Source organism: Emiliania huxleyi, assembly GCF_000372725.1.
Source record: "Emiliania huxleyi CCMP1516 unplaced genomic scaffold EMIHUscaffold_96, whole genome shotgun sequence".
NCBI lineage: Eukaryota > Haptophyta > Isochrysidales > Noelaerhabdaceae > Emiliania > Emiliania huxleyi.
In genome coordinates this window covers 468,064-483,611 of record NW_005194878.1, presented here as the reverse complement: position 1 = coordinate 483,611, position 15,548 = coordinate 468,064, and the positions used below count along the sequence as shown (strand labels likewise).

General features: G+C 61.8%; 2 protein-coding genes across 2 annotated transcripts in view; both read left to right on the top strand.

Annotated features, from left to right (window-relative positions):
• Positions 1-3,132, top strand: part of EMIHUDRAFT_439245 (hypothetical protein) — a 4,410-nt gene extending 1,278 nt beyond the window's left edge. The window contains exons 4-8 of the mRNA XM_005756646.1: positions 67-113; positions 946-1,050; positions 1,194-1,233; positions 2,102-2,166; positions 2,563-3,132. Coding sequence (XP_005756703.1) covers positions 67-113; positions 946-1,050; positions 1,194-1,233; positions 2,102-2,166; positions 2,563-2,892 — 587 coding nt within the window. The 3' untranslated portion in view covers positions 2,893-3,132. The remainder of the gene's footprint in view (positions 1-66; positions 114-945; positions 1,051-1,193; positions 1,234-2,101; positions 2,167-2,562) is intronic.
• A 226-nt stretch (positions 3,133-3,358) lies between these two features.
• EMIHUDRAFT_221430 (hypothetical protein) lies at positions 3,359-10,318 on the top strand (the record flags this gene model as incomplete). Its single annotated transcript, XM_005756645.1, has 14 exons — positions 3,359-3,805; positions 4,661-4,741; positions 4,845-4,928; positions 5,035-5,115; positions 5,222-5,302; positions 5,406-5,486; positions 5,594-5,674; positions 5,781-5,861; positions 5,969-6,049; positions 6,156-6,236; positions 7,705-9,172; positions 9,242-9,351; positions 9,448-9,983; positions 10,066-10,318. The coding sequence occupies 14 exons, from the start codon at positions 3,359-3,361 to the stop codon at positions 10,316-10,318; spliced, it is 3,546 nt and encodes a 1,181-aa protein (XP_005756702.1).
• Between the last annotated feature and the right edge of the window lie 5,230 nt (positions 10,319-15,548).

Sequence of the window (15,548 nt, the reverse complement as noted above, 5' to 3'; positions counted from 1 at the left end):
TTACCTACCCCAGGCCCGGCACTCGGCCTTAGTTAATTAGTCACTCGTTTGACGAACCTACCCCAGGCCCGGCTCTCGGCCTCTCTGTGTACGACAAGGAGTACGTGACGGAGGCCTGCCTCCCGAGATTACCCGAGATTACCCGAGATTACCCGAGATGGCACGAGATGCCCCGAGATTACCCGAGATGGCCCGAGATGCCCCGAGATGGCCCGAGATGGCCCGAGATGCCCCCCTGCCGCTGCCACCCCCACTGCCGCTCTCCCTTCCGCTGCTGCCCTCGCCGCACCGCCGCCACACCTCACCGCTGCCTGGAGGGGGCTCTGTGCCTCGAGGTAGATGGAGAGCAGGCGAAGAACAGGCAGGCTCGGACCGCACACAAGCGCCGTGGTGTGGGGGGGGGGGGGGGGGTTTGTGGAAAAAAAATGAAGGGGCGCTGGAACGTCGTCCAGCTTCAACGGCAGCTTTAACCACCCTGTCTGCCGCTGCCGCTGCCGCTGCTACCCCTCACCGCACCTCTTTTTGCCGGTCGGGAAAACGGGCCAAGCTTAATCTCGGGGGATCTCGGGGGATCTCGGGGAATCTCGCTAGGCAAAGCGGGGCAAGCCTAATCTCGGGGGATCTCGGGTGATCTCGGGGAATCTCGCTAGGCAAAACGGGCCAAGCCTAATCTCGGGGGATCTCGGGGGATCTCGGGGAATCTCGCTAGGCAAAGCGGGCCAAGCCTAATCTCGGGGGATCTCGGGTGATCTCGGGGAATCTCGCTCGGCAAAGCGGGCCAAGCCTCATCTCGGGTGATCTCGGGTGATCTCGGGGAATCTCGCTAGGCAAAGCGGGCCAAGCCTAATCTCGGGTGATCTCGGGTGATCTCGGGGAATCTCGCTAGGCAAAGCGGGCCAAGCCTAATCTCGGGTGATCTCGGGTGATCTCGGGGAATCTCGCTAGGCAAAGCGAGCCAAGCCGGCCGCCGCCGCCGCGCCCGCCGCCCTGCCGCCCCCCGGCCCGCCCGGTCCTCCGCAGCTGCGGCGGCATGCTCAGTTTGGGGACGCGGCGCGCTGCTCCCACACCACCCACGGGACCTGAACCCGCGCTTGGATTCGAGACCCTGGAGGTGTGGTGCTAGGTCGAGCTGCCGATCGTGCTGCACAGTGCGCCGTGGCATGTCCAGGACACGTCCGCGACATGCCCCGTAGGGCCACGCTCAGTTTGGCGACGACCTCGCCGTGGCGGGAGGTGGTCACCGCTCACCATGCCATGCTCACGCACACTAGCATGGTCGTGTCGCTCCCTCGCTTCTCTCTCTCATACGTAGCATGATCTTGTGGCTCCCTCCTCTCATACGTAGCATGATCTTGTCGCTCCCTCGCTTCTCTCTCTCATACGTGGCATGATCTTGTGGCTCCCTCCTCTCATACGTAGCATGATCGTGTCGCTCCCTCGCTTCTCTCTCTCATACGTGGCATGATCTTGTGGCTCCCTCCTCTCATACGTAGCATGATCTCGTCGCTCCCTCGCTTCTCTCTCTCATACGTGGCATGATCTTGTGGCTCCCTCCTCTCACACGTAGCATGATCTTGTCGCTCCCTCGCTTCTCTCTCTCATACGTGGCATGATCTTGTGGCTCCCTCCTCTCATACGTAGCATGAACTCGTCGCTCCCTCGCTTCTCTCTCTCATACGTGGCATGATCTTGTGGCTCCCTCCTCTCATACGTAGCATGATCTTGTCGCTCCCTCGCTTCTCTCTCTCATACGTGGCATGATCTTGTGGCTCCCTCCTCTCATACGTAGCATGATCTTGTCGCTCCCTCGCTTCTCTCTCTCATACGTAGCATGATCTTGTCGCTCCCTCCTCTCATACGTAGCATGATCTTGTCGCTCCCTCGCTTCTCTCTCTCATACGTGGCATGATCTTGTGGCTCCCTCCTCTCATACGTGGCATGATCTTGTCGCTCCCTCGCTTCTCTCTCTCATACGTGGCACGTCCTCACGCACACGCGCCATGCTCTCACTCACACCTGGGGGTATGCTCACGCACACGTAGCACGCACACGTAGCATGCACAGTGCTCTCTGTACTTACTCACTTGTTTGCGTGTGGCAGGCCCGGGCGGCGGCGGCGGCGGCAAGAGACCGCTACCCTCTCCCGCGCCGCCGGGCGCCGCGCCGGCCAGCTGCCCTAGAAGCGGAACATCTCCCCATATCTCCCCGCATCTCCCCATATCTCCCGACATCTCCCCGTACCTCCCCGTATCTCCCCGTATCTCCCCGTACCTCCCCATATCTCCCCGTATCTCGTGCCCTAGAAGCGGGAGACGTGATAATGTCTCCCAGCCAGCGCTCGAGAGGACACGGACTCCGCCGTTCTCCGCCACACTCCGCGGTATTCAGCGTATTCGCCAGCCTCGTACTCACGCGGTGCTCTGAATACACGGGCAGTACCCCACACCGTGTTTGATTCCGACTCCGGCCTCGGTGTGTGCATGGCGCAGGCCAGCTGTGGCACGCGGCACTGCTGCCCCGCCTTAGTTCATAGCTCATTACTAGTATCTACCTATCAACTAGGTGGCTTGCTACGGCATGCGGCACTGCGGCCCCGCCGGCGGCGCGGCGCCGGCTGTCGCGTGGCAGCACCCGCAGGCGGGCGGAGGCGGCAGCGGCGACGAGCCACACCAACGTGGCGCCTTGGCTCAGGTGTGGCCGCCTCCAACACCGCACCAGCCAAACCAGGCAGGGCTGCAGCCGCACCAGCCGCCGCCACCGCAGCAGCAGCAGCAGCAGCAGCAGCAACAGCAGCAGCAGCAGCAGCAGCAGCAGCACCCGCCGCCGCCGCCGCAGTACATGGACCCGGGGCTGGACGAAGCCGCTATGGCTGCTGCGGCGCATCACTATTGACATGAGGCGGGCCCACCCTTGGCCATGTGGCCGCGCTCACCCACGAGCGCGCGCCAAAATTACGTTCCGTACGTCAGAGTCGTGCCCGTGACCGCGCACGCTCTCGCTCTCGTTATGACACGGGCTGCCCTGTCCGGTGTCTGCGCTGCCCCGTCCTCTCCACGTCGGCGGAGGGCGCTCACTGCCCGCCTTTGCCGCGCGCACCCAGTGTCGTGAAAGAAAAAAATCAGTTTACTTTTGCGTGCGTCCTGCGAATGCCCTAACCGCGATGGCTGCGCGATCGGCACCCCCCCCCTCGCCCGCGTCACTGCACCCGCCGGCGCAATCGCCACTACCGCTGCCGCTACCATCGCCACCGCAGCCGCCCCTCGCGCCAGCTGTCGCGTACCCAATCACCCTCAGCAATGGCAAGAACGGCGCGCAGAGGAGCTGGGAGCTCTATTGCGATGGAGAGCAGGTGGCATCGATGGCCGAGGGAGGTCCGAATCGGCGGCAGTCGTTCTCTGCCGTCGTCTCTCCGGGCATGCTGTGTCAACTCTACATGCACGACTCGAGAGGCGACGGCTGGCAAGGCGCCGAGTGGAGCGGGCTCGGACAGGGCGGTCTCACGCTCGAGGATGGGTTTGAGAAGACGTTCACCTTTGTTGTGCCGCACTTGCCGCTGCAACTCACCGGCCCGTGCTGCATCACCGACGGCGGCTCGTGCGCCACGTCGCCAAACTACCCGGAGAGTTACAGCAACAACGAGGATTGCATCATCACTGGTGTGCCGGCGGTCGGCCTTGAGGTGGTGGCCTTTGATGTGGAGGGGTTCAGCTTCTGCGAAAGTGACTACCTCACGGTCAGCGGCAAGAAGTACTGCGGAAGCCGTGGGCCGGAGGGCGTGGTGGTGGAGGACGGCATCATCGAGTGGGTCTCGGACAGCGGCGTCATCAGGTCGGGGTGGAAGGCGCGCCCTGGGCCTAGCCCTGGGCTCACTGGCCGACCCTATTCTACTCACGTCTGATGTCGCCATTCTCCCCGCTGTCAGATCTGCTGGGCGACCCGGCCGCCATCGCCGCCTGCATTGCCGCCACCACCGCGCTCACCACCACGACCGCCGGCATTGCCGCCTTCACCGCCACCACCGCGCTCACCACCACGACCGCCGGCATTGCCGCCTTCACCGCCACCACCGCGCTTACCACCACGACCGCCGCCATTGCCGCCTTCACCGCCACCACCACCGCCATCGCCGCCCTCACCACCACGACCGCCGTCATTGCCGCCTTCCCCGCCGCCGCTGCCGCTAGCCCCGCTGCCGCCGCTGATTCCTGGCTTTGTTGCTGTGACGGCCGGGGCTCGGCTCCGCTCCCTTGTCGAGAGGTCTAGTACCGACATCTCCATCTTCCTGGCGCCGAATGAGCACATCAAGCTGCGCAATCAGATCTGGTGCACCTCCAACATCAAGGTGACCGTCGCGAGCAGCGGCAAGGGCGCGACGCTCGACGGCCAGGGGCAGACCAGGCTCTTTAACCTCTCGGGCGGCTGCAGCCTCACCCTGCGGGGGCTGACCCTCGTCAATGGGAGGGCGACCTACGGCGGCGTTGTGAACGCGGACGGCGCAGGCGACGTCGAGATCATCGACTCGACGGTCAGAGATTGCTCGGCTGGCGAGTACGGGGTGCGCCGCGTAGAGCTAGCCGCGCCCATGCAGCGCCGCACGGCAGCGAGGCGAGAGATCAGAGGGTCACGGCTGCCTCACCCCGCTCTCTTCTCGCAACCGCAGTGGGGCGGCGTCGTCTACGCGTGGGACAGCGGTGCGGTCTCGATCATCGGCTCGACCGTGTCGGGCTGCTCTGCTTCTTATGTGCGCCGCGTAGAGCTAGCCGCCTGCAGCGCCGCACGACAGCGGGGCGAGAGAGATAAGAGGGCCATGGGTGCCTCACCCCGCTCTCTCCTCGCAACCGCAGTACGGCGGCGTCGTCTACGCCAATCAGAACAGCGGTGCGGTCTCGATCATCGGCTCGACCGTGTCGGGCTGCTCGGCTGGCACTGTGCGCCGCGTAGAGCTAGCCGCACTCCTGCAGCGCCGCACGGCAGCGGGGCGAGAGATGGAGAGGGCCACGGCTGCCTCACCCCGCTCTCTCCTCGCAACCGCAGCACGGCGGCATCGTCTTCACGGGTGGCAGCGGTGCGGTCTCGATAAGCGGCTCGACCGTGTCGGGCTGCTCGGCTGGCACTGTGCGCCGCGTAGAGCTAGCCTCCCTCCAGCAGCGCCGCACGGCAGCGGGGCGAGAGATGGAGAGGGCCACGGCTGCCTCACCCCGCTCTCTCCTCGCAACCGCAGCGCGGCGGCGGCGTCTACGCGATTGGCAGCGATGCGGTCTCGATAACCGGCTCGAACGTGTCGGGCTGCTCTGCTGGCTATGTGCGCCGCGTAGAGCTAGCCGCCCTGCAGCGCTGCACGGCAGCGGGGCGAGAGATAGAGAGGATCGCGGCTGCCTCATCCCGCTCTCTCCTCGCAACCGCAGCGTGGCGGCGTCGTCTACGCGTATAACAGCGGTGCGGTCTCGCTAATCGGCTCGAACGTGACGAGCTGCTCTGCTGGCTCTGTGCGCCGCGTAGAGCTAGCCGCACTCCAGCAGCGCCGCCCGGCAGCGGGGCGGGAGATGGAGAGGGCCGCGGCTTGCCTCACCCCGCTCTCTCCTCGCAACTGCAGTACGGCGGCGTCGTCTACGCGTGGTACAGCGGTGCGGTCTCGCTAATCGGCTCGGCCGTGACGGGCTGCTCTGCTTCTGCTGTGCGCCGCGTAGAGCTAGCCGCACTCCAGCAGCGCCGCCCGGCAGCGGGGCGCGAGATGGAGAGGGCCACGGCTGCCTCACCCCGCTCTCTCCTCGCAACCGCAGGCCGGCGGCGTCGTCTCCGCGGAGTCCAGTGGTGCGGTCTCGATAATCGGCTCCAACGTGTCGGGCTGCTCTGCTGGCTGGGTGCGCCGCGTAGAGCTAGCCGCCACCCCTGCAGCGCCGCACGGCAGCGGGGCGAGAGATGCAGAGGGCCACGGCTGCCTCACCCCGCTCTCTCCTCGCAACCGCAGAACGGCGGCGTCGTCAGCGCGTATTCCAGCGGTGCAGTCTCGATAATCGACTCGGATGTATCGGGCTGCTCGGCTGGCGAGGTGCGCCGCGTAGAGCTAGCCGCGCCCCTGCAGCGGCGCCCGGCAGCGGGGCGCGAGATGGAGAGGGCCACGGCTGCCTCACCCCGCTCTCTCCTCGCAACCGCAGGACGGCGGCGGCGTCTCCGCGGAGGACAGCGGTGCGGTCTCGATAATCGGCTCGGCCGTGACGAGCTGCTCGGCTGGCAATGTGCGCCGCGTAGAGCTAGCAGACTCCAGCAGCGCCACACGGCAGCGGGGCGAGAGGGCCACGGCTGCCTCGCCCCGCTCCTTCCTCGCAACCGCAGGCCGGCGGCGGCGTCTACGCGTGGCCCTTGCAGCGGAGCGGAGCTGCATACACAAGTACCAACGACCTCATCGTTGCCTACTCGACCATCTCCGGCTGCAATGCCATGCGGGGCGGAGCAGTGTACGTGGCCTCGGGCTCAGCCAGCCTGGCCCGCTCCAACATCTCCAACTGCAGCGCCACAGAGTCTGGCGGCGGACTCTACTCGGCGGGCGGGCGCACAACTTTAAGCGACGGCACTCTCATCATCGACTGCTTGGCCCAAGAGGGGCGCTCTATCTTCCTGCTCGCTGGCGAGGTCGCCTACGCCCTCCCCGCCCCGGCCGGCCGCTGGCTGCCAAACGCGCGCTGCGAGGTGTACCGGGAGGCGTGCGCTTACTCCTCGTGTTACGCATATGATTGCTGCGACGAGCGCGGTGTGTGCAAGCAGACGGCTTGCCTCGAGCACCGCGACGATTGCTCGCTCACCGATGCGATCGAGCCGTCATCAGGTCAGAAGCAGGAGGCTTGCCGCCGTCACAGCGAACCGGAGAAGCAGGCGGCTTGTCTCGCGACGATCGCCGACGGCTGGTTCTGCCAGAAGCCCACTCGTGTGCAGCCCTGCAACTGGGACCCAACGACTGGCTGGGGGGGCGACCCCTCCCTCCTCGGCAAGAGCCTCTACCAGCTGCCGCTGCTGCCCGTCGAGCAGGACTTCCCGTTCCCCTGCGCCGCCGGCCTGCGCAGCTCGACAGACCCAAATGACCAGTCAAGCAGCGCTTGCGGCGGCCCCTGTCCTCCCGGCACCGCATCGGCAGAGGGCACCGGTTCATGTGTGGAGTGCGAGCCCGGGACGTACGCAGCAAACCGTGGCCAGGGCGAGTGCACCCGCTGTCCGCATCCCCTCAGTAGTGCAGGCCGCAGCAACACTTGCTCCATCTGCACTGATGGCTTCTACCTCCTCGACTCGAGCGCAGACCCGAAAGACATCTGGACGACACCGACAGAGCACTGCAAGCCATGCCCGCCGAACGCCAACTGCAGCACGCCTACCACCATCACGTCCCTCGGTGTCGGACGTGGCTACTGGCGCGCCTCGCCCGACACCGCTCGGCTCTACGCCTGCGACGGCTTGGACATCTGTATCGGCTCGAGCCCTGCCGCCGACACGTCCGCTGGCCGAGCTCTAGCCAGCCGCAAAGAGATTCGAGGTCCTTACTGCGCCGCGGGCCACACCGGTCCGCTATGCCAGGTCTGCTCCGAGGGCGGGAGATACTTTAGCCTCGCGAATCGGCACTGCGTCGATTGTCCTGGTGAGTGGCGCCTTGCCGTGATCGCGGTGTCCGTGTTGCTCGGGGCTGGGATCGTGGTGGCGGCGGCCGCCTTGCTGAAGGGCAAGTGGGAACCTAAGCGCGAGTGCCTGGCGAAGCTGCTGAGAAGGGGCCGCGCCGGTGCGGAGATGGCGAAGAGCGCGGGACTCTGGACGAAGCTCAAAATCGCCATCTCCTTCTACCAGTGTCTCGCCGCTATCCCATCCGTTTACGTCCTCACGGCGCCGGATACGCTCGTTGGCGGTGCGATCGACGACCTGCAACGGGGTCTCACCGCCGCCTTCCGCTTCGCCGACCTGGCTGTGCCCTCCAAGTGCTACGGGACCAAGCTCCATCAGCTCATCGGGGCGGCGTTCACTCCGTACGCCCTCTTCTTGCTGCTGGCCGTGCAGATAGCCGTCGCGGCTCGCTGCAGGGGACGGCGCCACGAGACCGGCCTAGTCGCTCTCGCCTCCTCTGGCCTGCGCTCGGCCCTGCCAGCAGGCCTTTTTCTTAGCTTCCTCTTGCTCCCCTCCATCTCCTCGCTCATATTTCGCAGTTTTCTGTGTGACGCCTTTGTGTACAACGACGCTACCGGCACGACGAGGTCGTACCTGCATTCCGACTACTCGATGGAGTGCGGCACGCCGTCGCACCAGCGGCTCGAGCGGTGGGCTTACGGCCTCATCCCCCTCTGGCCTGCTGGCGTGCCGGCGCTGTACCTGATCTTCCTCCTTGCATGCCGCCGCACGATTCGAGCGGGGAGGGTGACGCACGCTTCGGCCTCCGTCCGGTTCCTCTGGTCCGACTACAGGCCTGAGGTTTATCTGTGGGAGGTGCTGGAGGTGCTTCGAAAGCTGACGGTTACCAGCTTTGTCATGCTGATCGATGAGCAGCACGCAGGCGCGCGCGTACTTGTCGCGCTTCTCGTTTCGATCCTCTTCCTGTCTCTCGAGATCTGGGTCCAGCCCTTCCGACGCGACGAGGACAACTGGCTGGCACACATGTCGAACTTGGCGCTCGTCATCTCCTACCTGACCGTTCTCGTATTCAAGATGTGCGACAGCTATTCAGATGCATGCGACGTGTTTGGCTTCAGCGCGGAGGGGATCTTCTCCTTCTTCGTTCTGTTTGGAATCTGCCTGCTGGTCTTGCATGTACTCCTGTCGCTCACGCACCTGGTGTTTCACGCCGCCGCCACAACCCCGGCCCTACGCGCCGTCTCCACAAACAGCCCGCCGTTGCTAAGCATGCCAAAGGAGGTGCACTTTCATCTCTTTGTCTCCCACGTGTGGAAGACCGGGCAAGACCAGACCCACACGCTAGTTCGGCAGCTGCAGCTGATGCTACCCGGCATCCGCATCTGGCTCGACGTGGTCAACTTGGACGACATCGGCAAGCTTGAGGAGGCGGTGGCCGATGCGGCCGTGGTGCTAATCTTTCTCTCCTCGGGTTACTTCGCGAGTCGCAACTGCCGGCGCGAGGTCTACGCGGCTCTCGCCAATAACAAGCCCATCGAGGCGGTGATTGAGGCGGACAAGGAGAAAGGAGGTGAGCTTTGGTCTGTCCTCTGAGACACCTAGGCTACGCTTCCGCTATTTGGTGACTGCCACCGAGTAGGTGCTACGGTCGAGGAGATGCAGGCTGAGGCCCGTCGTTGCTTCGCACCGCAAGTACCCGGCATCCCTAGCGCGGAGGTCGTGGTCGCCAGAGTCTTTGCGCAAGATCCAGTGCCCTGGCTGCGGCTGCACGACTACCAGGCTCGACGAATGCGCCCAACCCCCCTCCGCCACGCCGCCGGCCGTGAGACTGCTGCGTCACCATAGGTTGTGTCGCTAAAGGAGATCGCGTTGCGGGTGCTGCGACAGTTGCCCTACTACATCTCGATCCCCAGCGACCTCGATCGCGGTCTCACACTGCCGGGTGAGCTCTCTCCGTTCCGCTTTCCTCCGCCTTGCATTACAATCTTGACTTGTGACGCGAACGTGGGGGCGCGGGCGGTGGCCAACGAAGTCCGGGCCACCGCAGTTCGGACGAGCAGCGACAGCACAGTCAGGATCGAGGAGGCGGGAGCTGTCCTCGCGGCAGGCGCAGCCCAACCTCCCGGCACGGTGGCGCTCCTCATCTACTTGAACGAGAGGGCCTTCACGGACGCTGGGGGCGTGGTGACAGCGACAGTGCAGCGGGCGATGGACGCTAGGATGCCGATCGCGCTGGTGAACGAGCAGGACGAGGAGAGGGGAGCCTGCGTCTTTGCGCGCTATTTTGAGCTGGCGCCGGACGTGCTGCAGCAGCCGCCATACAAGCTGTTTGATCTGGTGGCGGTGCCTCTCTACCCCGGCGCCGACCATCGCAAGATCAGGTCCACAATAAGACTCTCTCTTCGTCTCGAGCCTCTGCTAAACTTCACCTGATGTCGCCCCTGCCACCCCCCCCGCCCTTAGCCTGCGCCACGTGATGCGCGACCTTGGGGCGGAGCCAGTGGTCAAGGCTGACCTCTTTGCGCGCCTGTCGCGAGCAAGCACCTCCTCGGGCAGCAGCTCCTCCGGCGGCGGCTTCGTGTTGTCCCTGGGCGAGTGGTTGAGGAAGGGAAGGGGACGGCTGGCGCTCTTGTGGGGCGAGGGGCGAGGGCATGGGCGAGGGGCTAGCCGTACCAGCAGTGGCGGCGACGTAGCGGGGAATAGCTTGCAGCCCTGAGAGCGCACCTTCCACGACACTGCACGTTCGCTTCTGGCGCCAAGAGAGAGTACCTTGGCCACGCGCCACGCGGCGGGACGATGGGGGTCGGGGCCGCGTCGGGGGCGTCTCCCAACTCCCACCCTCCCACGGCCGTGAAATAAAGCGATCGCGCATCGCCCTGTCACCCGGCTGCCAGGAGCCCAGGAGCTGCCCAGGACCGGTGGTCCGCAGCGCCGATGTGCACATGTACATGTTGCGCCGATGTGCACATGTGTGGCAATGCGGGGCCCCGGCAAAAATGGTTACACACTAGCACACTTTCATTTTATCGCGGCCGGCGCGGAACCCCCGTCAATAAATAACGTAAGTGCACACGACTCAGTGTAATGTGTGACTCATCTAGTGCGTAGACGCTGTGTGCCGTCCATGCTACCCTTGCACGGGAGTACCCGCGTGTGGACCGGAGGTGACAGCAGCAACAGTAGCAACAGCGGAGCCCCGTCGAGCAGCCCCCGTGCAAACGGTGCTCACTGCATCTGCCGGTACAGGAGGCGCAGCTGGTCCACAAAGACAAACATCGTGACGGTGTGGCCGCCGCAGCGGCCGTAGTAGGGCAGGAAGCCCGACCTGTTCAGAGCTGGAGGTGTGAAGAGACGCCGTTCACAGCGAGGTGTAGTAGGGCAGGAAGCCCGACCAGAGCGAGAGCGGGCCGCTCGAGCGGGCGACCGCGCCTAAGAAAGAAAAAAAAGCAGAGCGGCAGTTGGCGCCCGAGTGTTTCTTTTGATGCTCGGGCGGGTGTATGCCGCGCGCCTAAAAAAGAAATCATGCCGGTCAACTAGCGCATCTTTTGATGCTCGAGCGGGCGGCGGCGCCGATGGTCTGCATCGTGCCGGTGAAGGGCAGCTTGCCTGCGGTGTGAAGACGCCGTGATTGTTCACAGCAGGTGGTGTGAAGCGACGCTGTTCACAGCCTGCGGTGTGAAGAGGCCGTGATTGCGTGTTCGCCTTCCTGGGACGTCACCCTGTGTTGCCTTCTGACTGCCGCCGCTGGGCGTCAAGGCTCGTGTGTTTGAATACGCCAACCTCAGAGAGGGCGAGGACGGCCTCGTGCAGAGCATTAAGAGCACCGCGTGAATACGACGGGACACGGATGCCGCGGAGTGCGGTCGAGTACAGCGGAGCACGTGTCCTCTCGAGCGCTGGCTGGGAGACATGAACACGTCTCCCGCATCTAGGCCTCGAGATACGGGGAGATATGGGGAGATCTTTCGCTTCTAGGGCACGAGATACGGGGAGATATGGGGAGATCTTTCGCTTCTAGGGCGGCGTGCCCGTGGCGGGGTCGGGGGTCTGGAAGGCCATCCGGTTCTTGGCCGTCTGAAAACGGCAGTTAATGAATGGATGAGTTGAACATTTATTGGCTCTTGGCCGTCAACTGAGTCCATCAGCCATGGTCGAGACGATCATGGGCGAGTAGATGAGCCCGGAGAATCTCGGGCAATCTCGGGCCATCTCGGGCCATCTCGAGTCATCTCGAGGACATCTCGGGCCATCTCGAGTCATCTCGAGGCCATCTCGGTCAGCCTCGAACGGCATCGTGATGATCGAGTAGATGAGGCCGGCGCTCATCGAAGAGGAGAACTGGTTGGCGAGGCCTAGAAGCAGTGAATGAACCACTGCTCAATTAATGAGTTGGTCGCGCGTATGTAGAGGAGAGCGGGCTGGCGAGGCCTAAGCAGTGAATTAACCACTGCTCAATTAATGAGTTGGTCGCGCGTATGTAGAGGAGAGCGGGCTGGCGAGGCCTAAGCAGTGAATGAACCACTGCTCAATTAATGAGTTGGTCGCGCGTATGTAGAGGAGAGCGGGCTGGCGAGGCCTAAGCAGTGAATTAAACACTGCTCAATTAATGAGTTGGCCGCGCGTATGTAGAGGAGAGCGGGCTGGCGAGGCCTAAGCAGTGAATGAACCACTGCTCAATTAATGAGTTGGTCGCGCGTATGTAGAGGAGAGCGGGCTGGCGAGGCCTAAGCAAATGAACCACTGCTCAATTAATGAGTTGGTCGCGCGTATGTAGAGGAGAGCGGGCTGGCGAGGCCTAAGCAGTGAATGAACCACTGCTCAATTAATGAGTTGGCCGCGCGTATGTAGAGGAGAGCGGGCTGGCGAGGCCTAAGCAATGAATGAACCACTGCTCAATTAATGAGTTGGTCGCGCGTATGTAGAGGAGAGCGGGCTGGCGAGGCCTAAGCAGTGAATTACTGCTCAATTAATGAGTTGGTCGCGCGTATGTAGAGGAGAGCGGGCTGGCGAGGCCTAAGCAATTAATTAACCACTGCTCAATTAATGAGTTGGTCGCGCGTATGTAGAGGAGAGCGGGCTGGCGAGGCCTAAGCAGTGAATTAAACACTGCTCAATTAATGAGTTGGTCGCGCGTATGCAGAGGAGAGCGGGCTGGCGAGGCCTAAGCAGTGAACTAACCACTGCTCAATTAATGAGTTGGTCGCGCGTATGTAGAGGAGAGCGGGCTGGCGAGGCCTAAGCAATTAATTAACCACTGCTCAATTAATGAGGTGGTCGCGCGTATGTAGAGGAGAGCGGGCTGGCGAGGCCTAAGCAGTGAATTAACCACTGCTCAATTAATGAGTTGGTCGCGCGTATGTAGAGGAGAGCGGGCTGGCGAGGCCTAAGCAATTAATTAAACACTGCTCAATTAATGAGTTGGTCGCGCGTATGTAGAGGAGAGCGGGCTGGCGAGGCCTAAGCAGTGAATTAACCACTGCTCAATTAATGAGTTGGTCGCGCGTATGTAGAGGAGAGCGGGCTGGCGAGGCCTAAGCAATTAATCAACCACTGCTCAATTAATGAGTTGGTCGCGCGTATGCAGAGGAGAGCGGGCTGGCGAGGCCTAAGCAATTAATTAACCACTGCTCAATTAATGAGTTGGTCGCGCGTATGTAGAGGAGAGCGGGCTGGCGAGGCCTAAGCAATTAATTAAACACTGCTCAATTAATGAGTTGGTCGCGCGTATGTAGAGGAGAGCGGGCTGGCGAGGCCTAAGCAGTGAACTAACCACTGCTCAATTAATGAGTTGGTCGCGCGTATGTAGAGGAGAGCGGGCTGGCGAGGCCTAAGCAATTAATCAAACACTGCTCAATTAATGAGTTGGTCGCGCGTATGTAGAGGAGAGCGGGCTGGCGAGGCCTAAGCAGTGAATTAACCACTGCTCAATTAATGAGTTGGTCGCGCGTATGTAGAGGAGAGCGGGCTGGCGAGGCCTAAGCAGTGAATTAAACACTGCTCAATTAATGAGTTGGTCGCGCGTATGTAGAGGAGAGCGGGCTGGCGAGGCCTAAGCAATTAATCAACCACTGCTCAATTCATGAGTTGGTCGCGCGTATGTAGAGGAGAGCGGGCTGGCGAGGCCTAAGCAATTAATTAACCACTGCTCAATTAATGAGTTGGTCGCGCGTATGTAGAGGAGAGCGGGCTGGCGAGGCCTAAGCAGTGAATTAACCACTGCTCAATTAATGAGTTGGTCGCGCGTGTGTAGAGGAGAGCGGGCTGGCGAGGCCTAAGCAATTAATTAACCACTGCTCAATTAATGAGTTGGTCGCGCGTATGTAGAGGAGAGCGGGCTGGCGAGGCCTAAGCAATTAATTAAACACTGCTCAATTAATGAGTTGGTCGCGCGTATGTAGAGGAGAGCGGGCTGGCGAGGCCTAAGCAGTGAACTAACCACTGCTCAATTAATGAGTTGGTCGCGCGTATGTAGAGGAGAGCGGGCTGGCGAGGCCTAAGCAATTAATCAAACACTGCTCAATTAATGAGTTGGTCGCGCGTATGTAGAGGAGAGCGGGCTGGCGAGGCCTAAGCAGTGAATTAACCACTGCTCAATTAATGAGTTGGTCGCGCGTATGTAGAGGAGAGCGGGCTGGCGAGGCCTAAGCAATTAATCAACCACTGCTCAATTAATGAGTTGGTCGCGCGTATGCAGAGGAGAGCGGGCTGGCGAGGCCTAAGCAGTGAATTAACCACTGCTCAATTAATGAGTTGGTCGCGCGTATGTAGAGGAGAGCGGGCTGGCGAGGCCTAAGCAGTGAATGAACCACTGCTCAATTAATGAGTTGGTCGCGCGTATGTAGAGGAGAGCGGGCTGGCGAGGCCTAAGCAGTGAATTAACCACTGCTCAATTAATGAGTTGGTCGCGCGTATGTAGAGGAGAGCGGGCTGGCGAGGCCTAAGCAGTGAATTAACCACTGCTCAATTAATGAGTTGGTCGCGCGTATGTAGAGGAGAGCGGGCTGGCGAGGCCTAAGCAGTGAATTAACCACTGCTCAATTAATGAGTTGGTCGCGCGTATGTAGAGGAGAGCGGGCTGGCGAGGCCTAAGCAATTAATGAACCACTGCTCAATTAATGAGTTGGTCGCGCGTATGTAGAGGAGAGCGGGCTGGCGAGGCCTAAGCAGTGAATGAACCACTGCTCAATTAATGAGTTGGTCGCGCGTATGTAGAGGAGAGCGGGCTGGCGAGGCCTAAGCAGTGAATGAACCACTGCTCAATTAATGAGTTGGTCGCGCGTATGTAGAGGAGAGCGGGCTGGCGAGGCCTAAGCAATTAATCAACCACTGCTCAATTAATGAGTTGGTCGCGCGTATGTAGAGGAGAGCGGGCTGGCGAGGCCTAAGCAGTGAATGAACCACTGCTCAATTAATGAGTTGGTCGCGCGTATGTAGAGGAGAGCGGGCTGGCGAGGCCTAAGCAGTGAATGAACCACTGCTCAATTAATGAGTTGGTCGCGCGTATGTAGAGGAGAGCGGGCTGGCGAGGCCTAAGCAGTGAATTAACCACTGCTCAATTAATGAGTTGGTCGCGCGTATGTAGAGGAGAGCGGGCTGGCGAGGCCTAAGCAGTGAATTAACCACTGCTCAATTAATGAGTTGGTCGCGCGTATGTAGAGGAGAGCGGGCTGGCGAGGCCTAAGCAGTGAATGAACCACTGCTCAATTAATGAGTTGGTCGCGCGTATGTAGAGGAGAGCGGGCTGGCGAGGCCTAAGCAGTGAATTAACCACTGCTCAATTAATGAGTTGGCCGCGCGTATGTAGAGGAGAGCGGGCTGGCGAGGCCTAAGCAGTGAATTAACCACTGCTCAATTAATGAGTTGGTCGCGCGTATGTAGAGGAGAGCGGGCTGGCGAGGCCTAAGCAGTGAATTAAACACTGCTCAATTAATGAGTTGGCCGCGCGT